This window comes from Patiria miniata, unplaced genomic scaffold (genome assembly GCF_015706575.1).
Source record: "Patiria miniata isolate m_02_andy unplaced genomic scaffold, ASM1570657v1 HiC_scaffold_1, whole genome shotgun sequence".
In the NCBI taxonomy this organism is placed as follows: Eukaryota; Metazoa; Echinodermata; class Asteroidea; order Valvatida; family Asterinidae; genus Patiria; species Patiria miniata.
The window spans coordinates 17,011,969-17,036,874 of NW_024037047.1; the positions used below are offsets into that span (position 1 = coordinate 17,011,969).

Consider the following 24,906-nt stretch of genomic DNA (forward strand, 5'->3'; position numbering starts at 1 on the left):
ACCAAAGATAAATACCCCAATTTAAACAAATCGGGGGACATACTCTAAACCCTCACAGGTGATCAAAACATACATCAAATGAAAGCTGAATTAATCCTCTTTACCTTTTTGGAAATCTTTTTTTTGGGGGGGGGGTTGACCTATGACTTTTGGGTGATTTTTCCCTCCAACGATGATCACCCCATCGCCATTTTGAAACAAACAAACAAACAAACAAACAGATTCCTTCCACTCCATATCAATATAGATTCCATTCAAATGTTTTGTTCAGAAATCCAAATTAAGGGACATGGACCCTTCACTTCTACAAATACAGACCCTCAAGTGCAGGGGCCAAAATTCTGTATTATTACAGATAAACTAGTATACAAATCGTAATTTGGCCGGATTAGGTCGCGCCTATTTGGGCTGCCTGTCACATGTACTGCGATCGGGAAATCTCCAGCGTAATAAAGACTTGAAGAAACTTTATTTGATTTATTTGAGTCAATTATTTTATTTTAAATCTTAAAAAATAAAATAAAAGCTAAAAGTTGGACAGGCTGCCACGGATATGTAAAAGTAAAAAAACAATTGTCATCAGACGATTATCCAAACCCCTGCTAATAAAACACATTTAAAATTCCATTCATAAAAATTAAAGTACTTTTGAAAAGTAAATTGTATAAATCATACGAAACCACATGAGACGAGACATGACGAGACATGACGAGACGAGACAAGACGGGGAGATGAGACAAGACTCAGCAAAAAAATCATAGAGTGAAACATAAGACAAATCAGACAAACAAAAATATAAAAACGAACTAATAAATAAATACTCTTACAACACAACAAACATACAAGCAAACAAAACAAACAACCAGACTCATTAACGGGAATGAATGACAAATGGGCTAAAAAGATTATTACAAACAAAACGAAACAAAATCGAGAAACAAAAGCAATCCCATTCCACAGAGAGAAAAATGGAAACCATAAAAACAAACAACCTAGTTCACATACATAGGTCTACACTCACATTATATACACACACTAAAGAAACAACAAAAAAATACCCGGGAACAAAATGAAATGACACAATTTTACATTGACGATAAGATAAATATGACTGCAATAATTCCTCCCTCAGTTTTGAAAGAAAAGATTCACGATCTTCCATAGTTACAACTTTTTCTAATTTTAACACGGTGACTTCGGAGAACATCAATGAGGCAATCGAACAGTTCTCGTATTATTAAAGGCTGTGCGACGGAGCTGCCCTGCAATTCTTTCCTGAAATTATTGTTGCATTCCCTATTAGTACATTAACTTAATACATTAGAATCAACATTATTATCTATAATAACGAATTTGGCGGGAAACAGAGCTTTCACACAGTGACTTTACTGGTTTATTGAACTTTGTGGGGATTCCTCCAACGTCAGGCTTTTCCTTGGTTTCAACACCGGTGTCGGAGTCTCACAACACCAACTGGGGGAACCAAGTAAGCCAAAGATTCTAGCTGAACCGAGTGGGCACGGTACGAGCTATTGCTTCGCAGAGACGGCCGGACTGAAGCGCGAGCGGACCGCTACAGTGACGGGGAAGCAACAGCTGGACGGGGCCAGCGAGTGTACCGGATCACACTACAGTTCGAGCCATGGTGCGCACGGTCAACCGGGGCCAGTGGCGGAGCCAGGAATTTTTCCGGGGGGGGGGGGGGGGGGGGGGGGGTGGGGGGGGGGGGGGAGCTGGGGGGGGGGGCTGGAACATTTCATGGGGCGTCAGATCAATGATATTTTTTTTAGAAACTCAAAATCTCAGTGGGGGGGGGGGGGACTGGGGGGGGGACAAGGTTTCATGGGGGGGGGGGGCTGTCGCCCCCCACAGCCCCCCCCCCCCCCCAACGCGCCCCCGCCATTCCTTGGTGCTCTTTGATAAAAAAAATGAGGATCCTTGGTGCTCTTTGATAAAACAATTGAGGTGCGGCAATAGAGGGCGCTGTTGGAGCTACCGCGGAACATTTTGGAAAAACAAAGATTGACGCGCATGATTAAAATCGACGCACGCGCTGACCAGAGACCGACTTATTTTTTTTTTGGCCTAACCTGAACCACTGATCTCTATTATAAAGACTGGATAGCTAATAAAGAGCCGCACAATGTACGAATTTGACGCCATATTGGTGAGACCGGCTGGTGATCTAAAAAGGACAAGTTGCCGTCTTTATAGACAGCATGCTTTCTTTTGTAACGTCGCGGTTCACCTGACTTGTATTTTGACCACCACCACTGACCAACTGACCAAGGTTTACTACAATTTTTCTAACGTTGTGGTTACTTTTATAATGCCGCAAATCACTTTTCCGGCGTTTTTGAAATAACAATCACTACGGAAATGTGTCCCTTTTAGAACATCATTATGTGTACGTGACCAAAATGCGCGTCAACTGTTGATACAACGCGCGCGTATTTACGCGTAGAACGTTCGTATTATGCGCGGCCATCTTCGTGAGACCGGGGGCGAATTGGTCAAAATGCAAAGTCTACTGTGTGAATGTTGTATGCATATCCGCTATCCAGTCTTTATATAGAGATCAGTGACCTGAACCCGTCTGGGTTTGGTCGCTGTCAAAATAAACCCGGCTTGAACTGGTTGAGAAGTTGTTCAATGTTTGGTGAGACGTGTTTATTGGTGAAGTTGCGGAAGTTGATTTGTTTTGTTTCACTTTTTTGTGTCTGCATGCGGCTAATTGTTTTTATGATGCAGTTTTTGTGTATGGTTTTGCATTTGTTGACGAGAGAGATTGCTATGTTGTAGTTCATCAAGAGTTGTTTGTTCATGACTTATAATTTGTTTTTTTTTTGCAGGTGTAGGTTTGTTGAGTTCTGTAGTTAATGAATGGAGTTGTGCAATGTTGTCTTTTACTAGTTCATTTCAATAATTTAGGTTAGCTCATATTGTAGTGTTTGTGTATTTACTGTCTGATATTTTTACTTCAAGAAGTGTTCAATGTTCCAATTTTCATTTTTCTTTACAGAGTATTAATTTAGAAATAAAATAAATTGAAAGGCCTTCCTTCAAAAATCAACTTTCAATAAACAACTGCGCGAAAATCCGGTTGTTTTGTCCACAATGGACAATCCACAATTCTAGTGGTACAAGTGCAACTCCAAAATATCAACACTCAATTTGAAAAATCCATTTTAATTCACAAAGATGACAATTTCTTAACTCATTATCCGACAGCCCCACCAACAACCAAACAACATCCACCACATACAAGTTATAATTAGAGGGGCACTTTTGTTTGAAATGTTTGGCAACAAAGGTTGTTTCCCACAATTAACCCGAACCACCCCAACACTTGAAAATCCAACTGCATGTTTGGTTTGAATCTGTTGGGAGGAATGCACTAGTAAACTGATTATGCTTTACATGGGGTCTGGTTGGACTTGAGCTTTGAACTTGTGTTTACAACTGTTTGGATTGGAACTTTTACTACCTGTTGGATACGTAATAATGTTGACTGTTGTGAATGGCCATGGAAAGGAAGTAAACGTTGACGGTAAACCTAAATATTTGTTTTATAAAATATTCATAAATACCTGACAGTTTAGCCATTCCTATTGGCCGAGAGCCCGTCACGTGGCCGGTCTTAAACGGATGATAAAGACATGGCTAGCTGGTCTTAAACACTTTTCCAGTGTCACAATAAAATGTGGACTCTTAAAAATCCGGTGCCTCTTACCGTTTTATTGGTTGAACGTTCACAATCTTAACGTACATGTAGGCATGCGCAACACTACCAGCGAGTCATAATTTTATAGTTCTAAATTTAACACGCAACGCCCCAGGTGCGTTCTGCGCGACATCGCACAGGACATGCTACGCGCGCGTCAATCTCCATAAAAAGGGTTGTTTACATCTTACTCGCCAGCTGAACACTCCATTATTTTGCTAGAGGGATGTTTCAAAAAGCATGAAGTGAACTTGTTGAACAAAATCAGGATTTTTTTAACAAATTATCTGATTTTTTTTACCAAAAAGGTATTTATGAATGGGAATAAATATGTGCTCTGTCGGTATTTATCACTCTGTTTAAGACCGCTTAGAGTCTGGGTGCTGATAATTACCCTCGCCTCCGGCTCGGGTAATTATCAGCACCCAGACTCTAAGCGGTCTTAAACAGAGTGATAAAAACCTCTCGAGCACACATTTATTCCCTTATTCAATGACAAGGATCTATATGGGTGTTTTATAAAACAAATAATGAATTCTTTTTAATTTGTGCTATGGAAGGAATATATTCATTCTGTGAAAAATTGACTGTTCCATTCAACCAGGTCAATATTTCACCTCAAGAAAATATTCCCTCCATTGCACTCACTAACATTAATTATGTGTATACCATCACGCTACAGAGATGGGTTCAACCATTTCACGAAGGGGTAGTTCGGCAAAGTGCAAGGATATTTTTGAAGTAATTTCAAACTGGAATAGAAGGACATTTTAATTGGATTCTGGTAACAAATTAATAACTTATCTCTTAAATCAAGCAAAATCTGTTGGTGATGAGGCCTTATAATACATATATTAACCATTTAACTCAATACATGTATTTTTTATCCCAGTCAATTTCAACAAATTGACCCTCAATTTCAACAAATGAGTATTTCTTGTTTATAGAACACTGTTACATTTCACTCCATGATCCACTGTGTATATGAAGCTTGAAAAATGTATTTGCATGTACAGTAAACTCCGGCTAAACCAACATCGTACAACTCGTCAAATTGCTCAAGTCGGCCGTCTGACTAAAGTCCCGATTGTCCATAATGCATTTCCATTGAATTTTTTATTTCTAAGTCGGCTTTTATAAGTCGCCATTTCGCTCAAGTCGTCGTGTTACTCTCGGTCCCCTTTCCATAAAAAGCAATACAAAATCCTTTGTGTAAGTCAGCATTCAACACATCACGCATTGGCATCGACTTCCTGTACTGTGGTTGGCAAAGTGTCCAGTGAAAGTGGTTTCGCACGGCCCGTGATCGCTGCATGCATCGGTGTCGAAAAAGGATGTCTACTTGCATACATCGCATATGCGTTGTGAGCATATCAATACCAGTACCCCCTCTCGGCTGTACGCATGAGCTCTGTCAATTTTGGGGGGTCGTCTTATTGAATACGTCTAGTGCTGCAGTCAACGCGTGCGTGGTATATATCGGACCACGCACGCATTTAATTTGTTACTGTGCACGTACATATGTATCGTGGTCTCCACTGTCAATACCCCAAATGTGATGATACAATTCGAGGATTAATTTGCTGGATTCAACTCAAGCATTAAGGAGATAAACCCAGGGTAAATTGAAGCCAATTAGTGCAATGAATCATGTGTGCAAAAGACCATTCATGTAAGTCAGCAAAATGGCGACTTTACAGCAGATGTCGGCATTCGCGTAAGTCGTCACAAATTCTCGGGTCCCGAGAGTGTCGACTTAGCCGGAGTTTACTGTATGTTGTAATTGTGTTGTAACAAACTCTACTTGCAGTGGAACAGAATTCTGACAAACCAACCTATGATTTTGTTCAAAACTACTCTAGTATATAACCATAGGATGATTCCACATCCTGGCTATACTAATTAGGATTACTTGATTAATTCCTTAAGGAAGTAGAAAGGCCAAAGCCTTTATGGAAAATACATTCCTTATTTTGCCCCTTGTAGCTTCTTATCAGAATGTACAGAAAATATAGTGAACAAGTCAGGTGTGTTTACAAACACAAATGCCCCGCAACGGTGACAGTTCCCATGACATAACACCACTCTTTTAACATCAACTTACATGTACCTTGGTCACATGGAACATTCATTGACAGCATTAGTGTCTTCTGTAGGTTTTATATGAATTAATCCCTAATCCCTATAATCTCAGAATAAATACATGATTTCTATTGTTTTAGCCACTGTGAACTTGACCCTTGACCTTTTGGCCCCAAATTCAATAGGCTTCTTAGGATTACCAAGAACAATCCACAAACCAAATTTGTAGCTCACATGTAAAGTATTTCTCAAGTTATCGCGCTGACAAGATTTCTATTGTTTTAGCCACTGTGAACTTGACCCTTGACCTTTTGGCCCCAAATGCAATAGGCTTCTTAGGATTGCCAAGAACAATCCACAAACCAAATTTGAAGTTCAGATGTTAATTATGTCTCAAGTTATCGCGCTGACAAGATTTCTATTGTTTTAGCCAGTGTGAACTTGACCTTTGGCCTTTTGGCCCCAAATGCAAAAGGCTTCTTAGGATTACCAAGAACAATCCACAAACCAAATTTGAAGTTCATATGTTAAGTATTTCTCAAGTTATCGCGCTGACAAGATTTCTATTGTTTTAGCCAGTGTGAACTTGACCTTTGGCCTTTTGGCCCCAAATGCAAAAGGCTTCTTAGGATTACCAAGAACAATCCACAAACCAAATTTGAAGTTCATATGTTAAGTATTTCTCAAGTTATCGCGCTGACAAGATTTATATTGTTTTAGCCACTGTGAACTTGACCTTTGGCCTTTTGGCCCCAAATGCAAAAGGCTTCTTAGGATTACCAAGAACAATCCACAAACCAAATTTGAAGTTCATATGTTAATTATTTCTCAAGTTATCGCGCTGACAAGATTTCTATTGTTTTAGCCACTGTGAACTTGACCTTTGGCCTTTGGCCCCAAATGCAAAAGGCTTCTTAGGATTACCAAGAACAATCCACAAACCAAATTTGAAGTTCATATGTTAAGTATTTCTCAAGTTATCGCGCTGACAAGATTTCTATTGTTTTAGCCAGTGTGAACTTGACCTTTGGCCTTTTGGCCCCAAATGCAAAAGGCTTCTTAGGATTACCAAGAACAATCCACAAACCAAATTTGAAGTTCATATGTTAAGTATTTCTCAAGTTATCGCGCTGACAAGATTTCTATTGTTTTAGCCAGTGTGAACTTGACCTTTGGCCTTTTGGCCCCAAATGCAAAAGGCTTCTTAGGATTACCAAGAACAATCCACAAACCAAATTTGAAGTTCATATGTTAGGTATTTCTCAAGTTATCGCGCTGACAAGATTTCTATTGTTTTAGCCAGTGTGAACTTGACCTTTGGCCTTTTGGCCCCAAATGCAAAAGGCTTCTTAGGATTACCAAGAACAATCCACAAACCAAATTTGAAGTTCATATGTTAAGTATTTCTCAAGTTATCGCGCTGACAAGATTTCTATTGTTTTAGCCACTGTGAACTTGACCTTTGGCCTTTTGGCCCCAAATGCAAAAGGCTTCTTAGGATTGCCAAGAAAAATCCACAAACCAAATTTGAAGTTCATATGTTAAGTATTTCTCAAGTTATCGCGCTGACAAGATTTGTCCGGACACACACACACACCCACCCACCCACCCACCCATACTTGTTTCACATGACTAGTGTGGACTTTCCATTGCTTTCGTGTAGTTAAGAAAAACCAGTGAAAAAACTCATTTTTCTCAAACTGTGAAAACTCTTTCAACCCAATTTTTTTTCTATGATTCCCTTTAGTGTTTCTCTTCATTCTGCTACAGATAAACCTAACCCAAAAATGCCTCTAAACCTGTTTTCCAGAAATGGGGAAACACTGTGTGGACGTGGGGTAAGTCCACACAACGTCGGTGCTACCTACATTATGTGGACGTCTTTTGTTCGGAAGTCCACACTGCGTATGTAAGACAAACTCACCCACCCACCCACCCACACACACACACACCCACCCACCCACCCACGGAAGGACGAGGCGGAAACAGTGCCACAAAATGCCACTGCGTGTATCTCATGAAATGATTAAAAACTAAATGTTGCATGGCATCGTTGTATTCATTAGTTCTTAGCTGACTTGGCTAGCTTGACTTTCTTCTTCTTCTTCTTGCCTTTTGTTGACTCCGCATCCTGGCTATCCACTTTCTGTTTCTTTGTCTGTGGACCTTCCTTATCACTGCTGTAAAAAGAGACAATCTTATACTCATTAGGATTAATTGGTTAATTATTCAGGGAAGGCCCCAGCCTTATGGAAAAGCACACCGTCAGGAAAGTTTCAACGAAGTTGTGTGCCTACATTTTTGTTCCTCGTAACTAATGAACAACAATGTGTGTCTGCAACTCTAATAGAAGAATGTGTTATGTTGATGTCCTCACTCGACTACCGAGGCACACAGCAAGGACAGCGTACACTTCTGCTGTTGCACAACACCTTGTTTAACCCTGCGCGGAGTGACCTGCGTGCCCGGGGTACGCTGGTGACCGAATTTAAAAAAAAAAATAAAAAAAATTGTGGGCCAATGACGTTCACCTTCCATCTAATACTCATTCAACCCATGCCAAATCAGCTGGTTCAATGAACTTTGCAGCCAGGGTTTCACCCGAGCGGTGTCAACAACCTTGGGACCAGGCCTCCTGCCAAGTCTCATTGAAACATATACAAACACCTGTAACTTGACACAGCCATCTCTCTTCATAGCCCGAAACCGCAGCCACCAGTCAATTATCTTTTAAGTGCCCTGTCTGGCAAATGCCTGGACACTGTCTGGCACATGGCTTTTTGTTGTTTTGACATGGATAGGGTCTTGCGTAGTGGGGGAAGTACCTGCGTCCCAAAGGTACGCAGTTGGCGACTTCGGATAATTTCTTGTAAACGCTGCGCAGGGTTAACATACAGGACCTATACAGCATAGTCAAAGTCAAGTATGAAATGCAGCTTGAGCCTTGTGGTAGCAGATCCTCATTTAAGATAAAGGATTGTTTTCTTTATACACAGTTTTTTTTTATTTGAAGCAACAAAATTGCTCAAACTCTTAAGTAGGGTGCACAACAACAAACCTGTGAAAGTTTTAGCTCAGGGACTACTATACATTTGGAGAAAAGAGACAAAATATTGGCACAATTTTTTCGGTTTTGTAACTGAATTCCAGTTTGAAAAACAACCCAGGCGAACAGGGTAGTTGGTACCAAGCCTTCTTTTTAACCATTTCGCGCTGGATAACGTGTATACGGTCCGCAAAGGTTTTCCGGTATTCGGAATGGATGACGGATAAACACGCAGAGAGCGAGGCCGGAAATATGAGTGTGCTGCCCGAGGGTGATGGCTTCAACCCGCCTGGCTTGAGGTCGAGTGAAAAGTAATCGCGCACCTCATTCCGTTCTTGTCACAATAATCCCGGCATGAGCTGGTTAAGCAAGGTTTTCTCATTAAATCGGTAAGTCTGTTTCTGGGTAATTACAAATGTTCCTACATGCCTTTAAAAACAGCAGAGAAAAGAAGATGGGTGTGACGTATTCTTGTATCATAGAGCAAGGACCCAAGGAATTCGTACTCCAAGACTTCAAAAGTAAAATGATGGTCGCCGCGCTGGAAAGCTACAATAGAAAGCACCTGGCGCCAGCTTGCTCAGTTGCTCACCACGCTAATCTCGACACAATAGAGATCCGCGCTCACTAATGCCAAAAAAAGGAGTTTGCATGGCTTCGTAGACAGTACCATGGTAAATACGCATGTGCAGTTGTCATACATCGCTAAAAATGAATGATTTTGAAGTGTTTGTTCGCAGTTGGATGATACTGTATATAAATGTGGTCAACATCACTGGAACAATCATTTCATGAAAAACAAAATGCTCTGTACCTTAAGTGTGAAAACTTGTGAAATTTTCCAAAAAGAACACATTTCATCAATGATATATTGCCAATTAAAATGTCTGAAAATACATGAAAACTTATCTGAAAGAAATCCAATTTATCTCCAAATTACAGGGACAGATAACGCTTTTAAGCACCAACAACTGCACATTGCTAACTTTAGTTCATAACTCACATCTAACAACTGCGCAGTTGTAAAAACCTTGTCGTACAATATATTTTTCAAAAAAGAGCAGCGACGTGACATGACTTATTATGCAGCATATAGGGAGGTTGTCGGTAATACCAACTAAAAAGGCGGCGACGATCATCGTGTTCAAAGGCCGCTGGCATTCACGCTTTGAAAGGTCGAGGCTTGCAGTCACAGTGCTGTAGCTATAGACATTCCCGAGGGATTGGTATGTTAATGGTCAAAATGTAAATCGCCCAAGAGTTCTGACTCCTTGGGTCCTTGCACTATGCTTGTATCAACAATAAGATACATGCTTACCTAGGAATGCTAATCATGCTCTTTGCCTTGCCAGACTGTAATGCTTTCTTCCATTCGTCTTCCTGTCCTTTGATGGCATACTGACTCATATCCAGAAGCTTCAATCGTTCCAATTCCTTCTTCTGCTTAGCTTTAATCTCGCTGGCTGCTTCCTCCTGTTCCAGTGTAATAAACAAATACTCCAATTAAACGGTGCTGACAAATTAGCTGCTCAAAATAGAAGCTGCAATGAAAGTTCTGCATCACCTGTCTGTCAGAAGGACAGGTTTCTCTATAATAACATTTAATCTGTTTGAAGCTGCAATTATACTGGAATGTTTGAAATGAAAACATTTTGTAGTATCATTGCAGTTTCAGTAGTTTAAACACACAAGGAAACATTTAGCAAAGTGTAGTGTTAAGATATTCATAAATACCTCAGACAGTTTACCCATTCCTATTGGTCGAGAGCCCGTCACGTGGCCGGTCTTAAACGGATGATAAATACATGGCTAGCTGGTCTTAAACACTTTTCCAGTGTAACATAAAATGTGGACTCCTAAAAATCCAGTGCCTCTTACCGTTTTATAGGTTGAAAGTTCACAGTCCTCACCTAGGCATGCGCAACACTACCAGTGAGTCAGAATTTTATAGTTCTAAATTCAAAACGCAATGCCCCAGGTGCGTTCTGCGTGAAATCGTACAGAACGTGCCACGTGCACGTCAATCTCCATAAAAGGGTTGTTTACATCTTAATCGCCAGCTGAACACTCCATTATTTAGCTAGAGGGATGTTTCAAAAAGCATGAAGTGAACTTGTTGAACAAAATCGGGATTTTTTTGACCGAAATATTATATTTTTTGACCGAAAAGGTATTTATGAATGGGAATAAATATGTGCTCGGTCGGTATTTATCACTCTGTTTAAGACCGCTTAGAGTCTGGGTGCTGATAATTACCCTCGCCTCCGGCTCGGGTAATTATCAGCAGCCAGACTCTAAGCGGTCTTAAACGGAGTGATTAAAACCTCTCGAGAACACATTTATTCCCTTAATAGTGTGATGGAGTATTTATAAACATGTGGTTTAAATCCAGTTAGAGGCCTAGCCACCATTCAGCTTGGACCACTGTCGGCGTTCAGGCCAAGCACATATTTATTCCCATACAGAAATACCTTTTCAATCACAAATCAAAACTTCAAAGTCAAAATCATAAAGTTCCAATGATTTTGTTCAACAGTTTTACTTCATGTTTTTCGAAACACGCCTCTAGCTATGTTATGGTATGGCCCTCGTGAGTAGTCGTAAACAAGTCCTTATATGGAGATGTGGCGCAGAATGCAGTTTTGCCAGTGTAGTGTGAATTCAGGACAATGACCCACCGACCCACTTTAGTATTGCGCATGCCTACGTAAGGATTGTGTGAACGTTCAACCAAAAAAAAAGTAAAAGGCACCAGATTTCATAGGAGTCCAAATTTCATGTGACACTGGAAAAGTGTTTAAGACCAGTCAGCCATGTCTTTATCAACCGTTTAAAAACGGCCATGTGACAGGCTTTCGACCAATAGGAATGGGTAAACTGTCTTAGTTATATATAAATGGTGGTTTAAACCACCGACTTGACAGGCTTTCGACCAATATGAATCAATAGGAATAGGTAATAATAATAATAATTTATTTCTAAGGGAATAAATGTGTGCTTGGGAGGTGTTTAAACACTATGTTTAAGACTGGTTTGAGTCTGGAATGCAGATAATTACCCGAGGCGAGGCCGAGGGTAATTATTGGCATTCCAGACTCCAACCAGTCTTAAACATAGTGTTTAATACCGACCAAGCAAATATTTATTCCCATTCATAAATACCTTTTTTCATTAAAAAAAAATCAAAACCTTTTGGTCCAGAAGTCAAAACGAGTCAAATTTAAAACTTTCCAACGATTTTTGTTCAACAACTTCACTTTCTGTTTTTTGAAACACCCCTCTAGCTAATATAATGGAGTGTCCAGCTCGCGAGTAAGACATAAACAACTTTTATGGAGATTGGCGCGCACGTGTACTGCGCGATGATGCGCATATGCAGCTGTGGTGAGTGTGTTGTGAATTTAGGACTATGAAATACTGACTCACTCGTAGTATTGCGCATGCCTACGTGAGGAAAGTGAACGTTCAACCAATAAAATGGTAAAAGGCACTGGATTTCATAGGAGTCCAAATTTCATGTGACACTGGAAAAGTGCTTAAGACCAGCCGGCCATGTCTTTATCATCCGTTTAAAGAGGTTGTGGAAAGCTCGAAGACATTTCCGTCATTTTTCGGGTATATGTAGCCTAAGGTGTGATGAAATAAAAACCACTATTGTTTCTGTCATGAAATGAGTACAAAAGGTACTTTTGAGAGCTGTTTTTCAGGTCCAGTTTCGACCCGAACGTGCAACTGTGTAAAAGTCGTTGTTGCGGGCAGCAAACAAAACACAGTAAATCGTGACTAATAAACAGGACTCCCGATGCACAGTAGCATACACGAGTCCTGTTTATTACGTCACGATTTACTGTGTTTTGTTTGCTCCCCGCAACGACGACTTTTACACAGTTGCACGTTCGGGTCGAAACTGGACCTGAAAAACAGCTCTCAAAAGTACCTTTTGTACTCATTTCATGACAGAAACAATAGTCGTTTTTATTTCATCACACCTTAGGCTACATATACCCGAAAAATGACGGAAATGTCTTTGAGCATTCCACAACCTCTTTAAGACCGACCACGATCAATGGGATCACCGGCTCTCAATCAATGGGAATGGGTAAACTGTCTTAGGAATTTATTACTGCATGTTTAAACCCTAACATATTCAGGAATTTTCAGCTTAAAGCTATAGTCCATCATTTGTAATTTGTGCATTTTGTTCGTTTGAAGCAACAAAAGTGTTCAAAATCTAATGAAGGATACTGAGCAACTAACCTGATGAAGTTTCAGCTAAGCTTCAGCTGTATATTCCGAGAAAAACAGCATTCTAAGATCTCAATTTCAAATCAAAAGTTACTGAATCATGTTTTGAATTGTTTTGAATTGCAGCTATACGCGACGTAGCGCACTGATCCGACTAATTATAACAACCGCGCGCGCGTCGTTCCAAACCTTGTGCGCGCTGCGCTGAATAACAAAACGAACTATTAATTTAAATTTTCCTACGGTGCTTCTTAAGAATCACCGTTGGAAATGCCTTCTTTTGTTGATTACTTCAAAATGACAGCTTCCCAGAAAGTATAATTTCACAGGGAGTTTAGTTCCCTTACTATCTTTCAACCAAGTTTGTTTTTCAACAATAATTACGCCAGTTACTTTTCGGATGGCCGCAAATGATGGACTATAGCTTTAGCAGATATTGTAACTGTTAAGAATCAAGTCAACCTCAACGCTTCCTAGTATGTTTAAACATAATATGTGTGTATCCAACATCCTACAATTCACATCCCAGAAAACAAAAATTAAGTTCTACAAAGAAATTTGGGTCGAGTGGGGTTTAATCCTCCACCAAGCTACGCAGCCATATGCTGCAGGTCTCCCAAATTGCCAATGTCTTTATTATACAATTCGATACATTTATTTCGATGCTGCATAAGGATGATACATAATACATAATGTTATATATTCAAATTGACAATACATACTAGATATATTTACAATAGTGAACATTAACTAGATGGCAACATCTAGGTCCAGGGTGAAGCATCAGCTTTTGTTCCCCAGCCTATGGACAGACAGACAAGTGACAGACATACATGGAAAGACAGAGCACAGACACAGGTGTAAGACAGTAATCAAGGCCGTTATTATCCCTATTACATTTTTTAGTATGCAATTAAGAAATGAGTTTTTAGTTTTCTAGCAAAAATAGAGAGAGTGGGTGATGATTTAACCCTTACTCTCTGAGGGTAGTTTACTGCATGTCAGTTGGTTATGCCAATGCCCTCCAGCTGCAGTTTATTGGCAGATAGTTTGTCTTAACAGTGAAGGCTCCAATTGGCAGGAGTTGGAGGCCCTGGAGGGTGCCTGATACTGACCAGCTGGGGGCACTCACTTTGTTATCAGAGGACTCTCATTGTTCTCTGTGGCATGTATTGGAGTGCCTGTCCAGTTACCCTTGAAATGACATGGCAGATATTGGAGGGCCATGCAAAAAACATAGGAGATTTTCTTGAGGCACATATTGGCATGCGTTGGAGGGTCTAGTAGGGTAAGGGTTAAAAGAGTCATCAAGACTATTCCAATATACATGTAGAGTGCCACGTTGGACAACACTGTTTTTGGACAATGAAGTTCTACTATAATTAACATACAGATTTTTCCTAATGGCACCGTGGGTATTATATGAATGAACGTTTGAAGTAAGTGTAAAACAGATCTGGCTGAGGTTAGGTTGGCCTTACCAAATCCTGGGCCATTGTTTGCCTGGTTGGCTCCATCACCACCTCTTTGTCTGATGCTGTCATGATCGTACTCTCAACCTCTCTCTCTAAGGTCCCAGTGAACTCTTGAACAACTTTCCTGATGATACGGTTGAAGAGCGCCAAGATCTGACTGGATGGCAGGTCCAAGTCTTTGGCAAGGCAGTCTACCGTCTTGTGCTGGATTCCTAACCCAACCAGGATTGCCTTCAAAAGAAAATACAAAGTCAAGTAACTAGCCTGCCGAAATGAAGAGTGTTCCTGGAAATCTGATAGATATGGAGATATCAAATGTTTACAGGTGTAATTATGTGTCTGGACCAATACGGTTGTTTCACAATAGTGCGCCTCCAAGAGTTTGCAACGCGTTGGCCAATCACAATGCGCGAAATCTGTCGACCCAATGTGCGTTTGGAAAAGGTCGACAGATTTCGTGCATTGTGATTGGCCAACGTGTTGCAAACTCTTGGAGGCGCACTATTGTGAATCGCCCGTATTGTTGTGGTGTTTGACTGGTTACGGTGTACGTGGAACATGGGTTTAATCCTGACCGGGGAACATGGTGCTTGTGTGCTTGGGCAAGACACTTTACTACAATTGCCTCTCTCCATCCAGGAGTATAAATGGGTACCTGTGAGGGTAGGGACCAGAATGCGCTGATCTCGAGCTGCTGCAGAAAAAAGCTCCCATGGCCTGATGAACAGGGGGAATAATTGTGAAATGCTTTGAGACCTTTGGTATAAAGCGCTATACAGTCACACCCTGATAAAAGGGCACTGTTAATACATGGTACTGCTTATAACAAGCAAAACTTTAGGTCCCAAGCCTTTGTTTTCCGCTACTGTTAACAAGGTACCTGCTATAACAAGGTAATTTGTAAAGTCCCAAGGACCTTGTTATAAAGGCGTTTGACTGAATACGAGGGGTGATTGATAAGTTCGTGGCCTAAGGTAGAAGGAGATGAGCTATACAGTTTTGACTTTTTTTTGTGACAGATAGTTTGAACTTATGATCTGTTCTTGTTTTTCTGTTAAAGAAAATTAAACCTTGACAGTCCCGGTTCCTGAGATACTGAATCAAACAATGAGGCGGGGGAAGCTGACAAGGGGGTGCTCTTCATCTTATGGAAGAGGTAGTAGTCAGAGGGTGCCAAATCATAGGGTGTGTGTTCGACCAGTTCAAATCCACATTGCTGGATGGCAGCCATGGCCACTGGGGACTTGTGGACGAAAGCATTGTCATGGTGAAAGAGCACCCCCTTGTCAGCTTCCCCCCCCCTGAACATTAAAGCAGGACATTTAGGACTGTCTTTAAAGTATGTTTTAAGATGATTACCTATGTAGAACCACAGTACTTGATTCACATGAGCATCATACATACTTGTTCTGCTTCTAACTAAAGGAATTTCATTAACCCTCACTCCTTAGACAATCCTGCAAAATCCTCCATTATGTCTTGAATGTGGTCCTTGGAGGGGTGACCACTGCCTCAATCCTGCAAAATCCTCCGGCAGTCACTGTCAATATGTTGAGGCAGAGCATCCTGGAGCAGTGCGGAGGATTTCAAGTACAATATAGGCCTAAATTTATGCACAGCTGAGCAGAAACAACACAAGGTCCGGCCCAAGACCTTGGCACAGTGCATCCTCCAAATCTGCCACTCATTTTTGCCATATAGCCTCCATTTTGCAAAGAGGATTTTGGAGGATTTGGGAAGGTTAGGGTTAAGGCAAAGTGAACTGCTCAAGGACAAAACCACCAGAATACCCCGACTGGGTTTGGATCCACTACTATCACAATGCTCTTGCTGGACATATTAAACTATATCCCTTTACTCGCACACTATACGCTAGCCTCACCCTCAAGTTCGATGGTCCACGTCTATGGAACTCCATTCCCGATGACATCAGGGCAATGCCGTCCGTGGGTCGATTCAAATCCTCCAATAAAAGATTTCTTCTCTCCCAGTATGTAACATAGCCTTTCCTTCTTTACAGTGTATTTGTTTTTTGTTTTTTCCTTTCAATATTCAATATTTAGGCTTTCCTTCGTATTCATTGTTATCATTGTGCATTGTTGTTCTTTTATCTTGCATCAGCCTGGTTTATAATATGACTTACGTTGGTTTTGTTTGTCATTTGTTTGTGTGTCCGATCGTGTCTGTCTTTTTGTGTTTTTGTGTGATTACGTTGTATAGTCTGTCCAGGCTGTTCCACCTACAAGCCTTGGCTTATGTGAACAGCCTTGTATTCTCCTATCCTATTCTACTCTTTTTCAACTTCGCTTGCTATTAATCTTAATTTAAATAATTAGATTCAATTTAAGCATTTTTTGTTCTGGTGGTAATTACCTTCACATTTGTAATCACTTGTTTAAAGCTATAGTCCATCATTTGTAATTAGTGCATTTTGTTCGTTTGAAGCAACAAACGTGTTCAAAATCTAATGAAGGATACTGAACAACTTACTTGATGAAGTTTCAGCTCAGCTTCAGCTGTATATTCCGAGAAAAACAGCATTCTAAGATCTCAATTTCAAATCAAAAGTTACTGAATCATGTTTTGAATTGTTTTGAATTGCAGCTATACGCGACGTCGCGCACTGATCTGATGAATTATAACAACCGCGTGCGCATGTGCGTCGTTCCAATACTTGTGCGCGCTGCGCTGAATAACAAAACGAACTACTAATTTAAATTTTCCTACGGTGCTTCTTAAGAATCACCGTTGGAAATGCCTTCTTTCGTTGATTACTTCAAAATGACAGCTTCCCAGAAAGAATAATTTCACAGGGAGTTTAGTCCCCTTACTATCTTTCGACCAAGTTTGTTTTTCAACAATAATTACGCCAGTTACTTTTCGGATGGCTGCAAATGATGGACTATAGCTTTAAATATAACTGTATTGTACTTACATTATCCAACTTTGTATTGGTTTATTGGAGAGTGCTAAATAAATGTCAACTGAATTGAATTGAATTGAATTGATATCCTTGTTGCGTCTGACTTACTGACTGCACTGCTGATAGGTGTGCCTGTATCCTATGCAGAGAATGCAGCTTGGCAATAGAAGGCACTAGATCCATTATCAGGTGGTAATCAGCCATGTTACGCGAGTACAACTCCAGTCGTTGTAGATCATACTTGCTGCAGTAAGAACTCAGCTCATCCGCTTGGAGTGCTGTTAGCAACAGAAAGCATGGATTCAGGGGCAAATTTCAAGGAGCTGCTTAAGCACAAAATTTGCTTAAGCACAAAAACGTCTTGCTTAATAAAATCAGGCTACTGGCCAAAACTCCATGTGATTGTTATGCTAAGTAAACAACAGCTAAATACCAGTCACAAGCAATGTACATCACATGAAGTTTTGGCCGGTAACCTAATTTTACTAAGCAATGTTTTTTCGTGCTTAAGCAAATTTTCTGCTTAAGCAGCTCTATGGAATTGGGCCCTGCCAGATGAATTAAAAGTTCCAGCTTACAGTTTTGTATATTCTTCATCGTACAGACTTCAATCATACATTCAGTAATCACGCCTTTTTTGCCCATTGTTTATGGTCACATTAACACCCTTTTTCTCACAATCTGTTATACTTGCTTGTTGTTTTAAGTACATTGTGCTTGGAGAAAGGTTGAGTGGAGCTCAGCTTGCACAATTCGGGCGATTCACAATGCAGTGCGCCACCAAGAGTTTGCCATGGAGAATTCATTTTTCAAGTTTACGGTCAACAAAACATGGCCCATTTGGACGAGTGTCAGTAGAAAACTTGAGCTAATTTGTTATAGATTGGGGCAAAGCATTCTGCCACCTTACAAAAAACTCCATATCGATAAAACAAAAACAAAAGGGTAAACAGATACTCGAATCATACGCTTACGAACTTTCTGGCCGTAAAACGTAAAACTAACAATTTCAAATGTCCCGCGCTGCGAATTTGTCGACCATCTCCCACAATGCACTGGGAAAAATTAACTCTCTGTGGCCAACTCTTGGTGGCGCACTGCATTGTGAATCGCCCGAATTAAATCATGAATTGACAATGTTCACATTGAAATAAACAACAGCAGATAGTTGTGCACCTGTCTGTCAGGGTCATGGTAACTCACCCTGCAATCTCCGATTTTCAGGCAATTAAAATGTAGACAGAAGTATCATTCCAACGTAAGTTGGCAAATAAGATCGACTTCTGTACCAACGTCGGAACAAGAACTGCCTTCAATATTATTGTGACCTTCTATGATTTGCACTCAAAGTAAACATTCAAATTATAGGTTTTGCCCTTCACCGACATTTAAACACTGTATACTCAGTGTGTTACCTCCCGAGTGAAAGTTGGAAAAAATCACTCGGGTGGGACTCGAACCCACGACCTCCTGCTTTCTAGTGCAGATGTCTTACCACTCGACCACCGAGCTAACGGGATCTATTGGCTGGTTCAAATCTGATGTACATAGCAGCGCCGGTACCGCATAAACTATCATAAGACGGAATTTTGCATTGGGGTGATATAAATCAAATTATAGGTTTTGCCCTTCACCGACGTTTAAACACTGTATACTCAGTGTGTTACCTCCCGAGTGAAAGTTGGAAAAAAATCACTCGGGTGGGACTCGAACCCACGACCTCCTGCTTTCTAGTGCAGATGTCTTACCACTCGACCACCGAGCTAACGGGATCGGTTGGCTGGTCGATTGAAGGGCAAAACCTATAATTTGATCTATATCACCCCGACGCAAAATTCCATCTTATCAAAGTAAACATTGTTCAATCATTATGCGCACACGCGTAACTGGAATGTGAATTGATTTCTTCAAACTTACGCGGAGTCTGTGGCTTGTAATCTTTGTGATGCAGTATACTCAGTGCCATAGAGGGTTGAAAACTGCGGAACTGATAGGAACACAACGACACAAACCGTCTCCTGAAATCTGACAAACAAACAACAATACTATCACTGTCATGATTTGGAATAATGCATTAGATTTTACATTCTATATGATATCTCCATATTAGTCAGAGTTGTAATGACTCGAGTCAATGACTCGACTTGAGTCCGACTCGAGTCACAATTTTTGATGACTCGACTCGACTCGAGTCCCTAAGGGCAGATGACTCGACTTGACTCGAGTCCCTCATCAGAAGACTCGACTCGACTCGAGCGAAGGCTAATAAGACTCGAGTCCCAAAAATAAAAACAAAACTTTGCGAAAAGTATTTGCAATGACTTACGATGCAAAATTTATGCTCACTTCGCTTTGTGAATAGCAGTCATGTATAAATATACAGCGTGTCACAGACTCCCACCTCATGGTTCTAGAACGCACAAAATACTATCCAGGAACCAGATTTTTAAACACATTTTCTAATTTGCTGTTTCATCATTGGTTTTGGGCGATTTCTTATAAAGCTCTTGGATTCGAACGCTGGCTAAACTTATGGCCGACTTTTATAAATTTTGGTATATTGTTCAAATATTCGTGACTCGAATTGACTCGAGCTAAATATTTGACTCGACTCGACTCGACTCGACCTTTTGACCTAGTGACTCGACTCGAGTCACTTCTTTAAAATGACTCGACTCGACTCGAGTCACTTCTTTAAAATGACTCGACTCGAGTCACTTCTTTAAAATGACTCGACTCGACTTGAGTCACAAAAATCAGTGACTCGTTACAACTCTGATATTAGTTTCCACTATTAACAGATACAATTTCTAAATTTATTTGAGTTCCAATCTCATCGAATGATTCTCCAAAAGTGAATGCCTGTTTATGGGCCCCATGGGTGAACTTTTGAGTGGTCTACTCATGAAAATCACATAATAAACTTTGTGTATTAAAGAGGTTGTGGAATGCTCAAAAACATTTCCGTCATTTTTTGGGTATATGTAGTCTAAGGTGTGATGAAATAAAAACAACTATTGTGTCTGTCATGAAATGAGTACAAAAGGTATTTTTGAGAGCTGTTTTTCAAGTCCTGTCATGCCTGTTTCGACCCGAACGTGCAATTTGTGTAAAAGTCGTCGTTGCGGGCAGCAAACAAAACACATTAAATCGTGACGTAATAAACAGGACTCCCGATGCAGAGTAGCATAAACCAGTCCTGTTTATTACGTCACGATTTACTGTGTTTTGTTTGCTGCCCGCAACGACGACTTTTACACAAATTGCGCGTTCGGGTCGAAACAGGACCTGAAGAATAGCTCTCAAAAGTACCCTTTGTACTCATTTCATGACAGAAACAATAGCCGTTTTTATTTCATCACACCTTAGGCTACATATACCCAAAAAATGACGGAAATGTCTTCGAGCATTCCACACCCTCTTTAAATTCAAAGGTAAGAATGTGAATTTCAAAGTTGCATGAGACTTTCATAACATCTACAGGGTAAACCATCATGTGCAAGGCTTCTTGATTGTACCAACCTGTAGAGAAGGCCATTAGCCATGACTCAGTGTCTGGCTGACGAGTCATCTCTTCATTTATGGTCTTCAGCATAATACAGGAATGCTCACCGGTCAGGTCATTCTACGACACAGGAAGAAATACTCGCTTGATTATCAATGGTTTATACCTCTCTTATCAAACATCCGACCAGCTGATTCGGCACTGCTTTTACCATGCCATGTGTTGACATGTGTGACCTGTTCTGTCAAAAGCAGACGCTTCTGGGCAGAGGTTGAAATGAAGATAAGGCCAAAAAATGCTGTGGGGGTGATTTTTTTCGATTTTCAAATTTTTGCATATTTGTAATCCTGAACATGTCCAAAATATACTATAAGCGTTTGAAACCCTACTTTGAGCTCTAAATATAGTATTTTTGATGATTTGTTAAGGTGTATCAGTTAAAGATATTACTGCTTTGTGACGTTCGTGGCCATTTTCTCAGTTTTCTACTTTTCAACACAATAAACTTCAAAATAGCATAACTCTGCCCAGGAATGACTGGTTTCAAAAATTAAACAACCTTTTAAAAGGAAACAGAACATATTTTAACAATATGCAAAAATCTCATTTTTGACCTTATGCCCAGAAGAGTCTGATTTTGACATGTGTGCTTTATTCCAAGCAAAACTCTACAGTACTTTATTCTAAAAAATGATCAAACAAAGTATGGTCTGCTGATTTCAAAACTGTTATACTCTCTTTGAATAAAACTGTTGTCAGTTCGGTTTGGCACCTTTAACCAAACCTCAATCATTTTGCTTCAGGCTTTTAACAGGTATTCATAAATATTCCTATTGGTTTAGGGCCCGTCACGTGGCCGGTCTTAAACAGATGATAAAGACATGGCTAGCTGGTCTTAAACACTTTTCCAGTGTCACATGAAATTTGGACTCCCATGAAATCCGGTGCCTTTTAACGTTTCATTGGTTGAACGTTCACATTCCTCACGTAGGCATGCCCAATACTACCAGTGAATCAGTATTTCATAGTCCTAAATCCACTCTACACCAGCCCAGCTGCGTTTTGCGCGACATCGCTCAGTACACGCGACGCGCACGCCAATCTCCTGATAAGGTAAGGAGTTGTAGAGGGACATTCCATATTATAGTCAGAGGGGTGTTTCATAAAACATGAAGTAAACTTGTTGAACAAAATGGTTGGCAACGTCTAGTTTTTGACTTGTTTTGATTTTTTGACCGAAAAGATTTTTTTTTTTGACCGAAAAGTATTTATGAATGGGAATTTTTTTTGCTTGGTCGGTATTAAACACTCTGTTTAAGACTGGTTGGAGTCTGGAGTGCTGATAATTACCCTTGTCTTCGCCTTGTGTAATTATCAGCACCCAGACTCCAACTGGTCTTAGACATAGTTTTTAATACCTTCCAAACACACATTTATTCCCTTAGTATTTCACTTCCCACTATTAGGAACTCCAGGGTAACCTCGGAGCACCATCATGATTTTGACACTTTGTCAGGGAATTTATCCTGTCCTTAAATGAACATTACTCACAGGTGTCTGCCTGAGATACACGGGCACAAAGCCAGCCTTCTTCCAAAATCTGACAAGGAAAAAAGATGAAAAGAAATTGCATTATGTCTTCAATTATAATGAAGAACCTGTCAACCGCAAATCAAGTTGCCCTGTCATCTACAAGATTGCAAATATTTACTTCGCAAATGTCAAAGTAATATACAACTGCAATTACCAGAAAACAACACTACCGACTCCACTTGGAGTTCAGAACGCCTTGAAAAATGATTACTTGATACCATGTAATTGTAACTTACTTGCAAATGAAGTTGTCAAAGATTGCTGAAAATGTCAAGTATTTATGGCTGTTGAATGGCAATGAAGCAAAGCTAAACCAGCACTTGAATAAGCATCATCATATTCAGTTTGTGACATTATCAATGAACATGTCATAGATCAAGTGCCATCAATGAAAACCATGCATTTAAGTGTCCATGGAGGTCATGTATAATAATTGAGAAATGTCTATGTGCACTTTCAAATTACGTACATTTTGCCCCAAACTTTTTTTCAGTCAAAATCACACATCATAAATGTGAACTTCTTGAGAAAATCTGAAATCCCTTTCCTAAAAATCAGCTCTTTATAGCTCATAGAGTACATTCATGATTCAGTCATAATTATATTTTAATACTTGTGATTTGTTATACATGTGATTTTTTTAAATGGCTTTGTGGAACTATGGATTGATCATACTGTCAATTTTTTAAGTCCTCAAAAGTCCCCTGTCATGAGTTGGGTGAAATTGACTGCAACAGTAGCTAATCCAACAGTAAGTTTTATGGTATCATCCCAACACTGCATAGAACATGTACACGCTAGTATGATAGTAGGACCTACCTGAGTAGCTGTGATGTGATTCCAAATGATACTCCTAGGTAGTCCAACTTCTCAGCAGGTCGTTCATTCAGCTTGGATAGCAGCGGAGGAAGGTTCCTCCTCGGTCCAATCACTTCCTCCATCAAATCAACCTCCTAAAGACATTCAAACAATATCAAGGACAATGCACAAGTACTGGGTTGTGCAATCCATCACTGCGGGGGACCATGCTGCTATGTAAGATTTCAACTGGTCAGCCTACCCCTGTAAGTTCAGTGAGTTATCATAATGAGTTATTACAGTGATGAGCAAGTGGATGGGTGGTAATCAGTAATAATAATAATAATCGGCAATTAAGAACACTCTTATTAGTAAACTAAATCACAGCGCTTACAGTTTTATTATTACCCCTGATCATTGGGCCAATTAAACATTCCAAATACCATCTCAGCTCCCTGGGGAGTATACAGCCTGATGCAGCCTGTTAGGCGCAAGGATCATTCAATCACAATAACCATCTCTGCCCTCACAGGTACCCATTTACTCCTGAGTGGAGAGAAGCAATGCGTGACAAAAGGCCTTGCTCAAGGGCACACGCACCATGACTCCGGCTGGACTCGAACCCACAACCTGCAGCTTTACCCACAGACCACGAATCCAGTGCCCTTAACCACGAGGCCACAGCACTCCACAATCAGTGGCAGGGGAAAGGTAGAAGCGACACCCACGACAAAGTCCCTACTTCCCCCCCCCCCCCTAAAAAACTCACAAATTTTACTCACTGAATACATATTTTATGGGTCATTTGGTGTTCAATACGTCGTTACATCTAACTTTCACGACAATGCACCTAAACCCATCAAAAAGTTCCGCAAATCCAAAATTGTCCAATTAATTTGATACAAGAAGTGGAATAGATGTGTGTCTATGACAACCATGTACCAACAAAGTGAGATGATTGAATGTACTCTGTGTATATTGCTTGAAACTGCATGTGCATGAATCAGCATGAGAATAGCACTCCGCACTAATGTAAAAAATAAAAGCAAGTACCCGGATCTCAGACAAGCATGCTGTACGGACTTCTTGTGTGAAGATACATGTACATGCACGCTTGCAGCACCGTTTCTAAGTGAATGTATGCGGCCAGGGTGTGCATACATGTGCGCGCGTGCTTGTTCAAAAGTTTGTCTGAAATGCGGGGTATACACGTGTACGGCGTGAAGCACAATTGACGTCATTAGTGCCGAGTGCTATTGCAAGACATTTCAACCAATTGCCAAACAGTCCATTCAATAGCAAGCGCCCAGTGTGCTACACATTAGAGTAGCTCAACATCTAGTAAACCAAGAAACTGAAAAAGGACTACATTGATACATGGACAGACTTTTTTATTTGCAAACACCATGTGCCTATTGTGTTTGTCACTAAATTTGTCAATACTTATATTCAAGTATCATATGTATGGCTCAAAAGTCAATTCTTTTTATGATAGACCACGGAAAAATGAACTAT

At 40.3% G+C, this 24,906-nt stretch overlaps 1 protein-coding gene across 3 annotated transcripts in view; it reads right to left on the reverse strand.

Moving 5' to 3' along the window:
* Positions 1 to 7,805: 7,805 nt before the first annotated feature.
* Positions 7,806 to 24,906, reverse strand: part of LOC119723915 (RNA cytidine acetyltransferase-like) — a 52,213-nt gene continuing 35,112 nt past the window's right edge. For 2 of the 3 annotated variants that reach the window (XM_038194823.1, XM_038194840.1), the window contains 8 exons: positions 23,413 to 23,546; positions 22,552 to 22,600; positions 21,018 to 21,120; positions 19,413 to 19,520; positions 17,604 to 17,773; positions 14,579 to 14,803; positions 10,171 to 10,325; positions 7,806 to 7,986 (listed from right to left, as the gene is read on the reverse strand). In XM_038194823.1, the coding sequence (XP_038050751.1) occupies positions 7,869 to 7,986; positions 10,171 to 10,325; positions 14,579 to 14,803; positions 17,604 to 17,773; positions 19,413 to 19,520; positions 21,018 to 21,120; positions 22,552 to 22,600; positions 23,413 to 23,546 (1,062 nt within the window). In that variant the 3' untranslated portion in view covers positions 7,806 to 7,868. The remainder of the gene's footprint in view (positions 7,987 to 10,170; positions 10,326 to 14,578; positions 14,804 to 17,603; positions 17,774 to 19,412; positions 19,521 to 21,017; positions 21,121 to 22,551; positions 22,601 to 23,412; positions 23,547 to 24,906) is intronic. The other variant, XM_038194831.1, reaches the window with a different exon arrangement.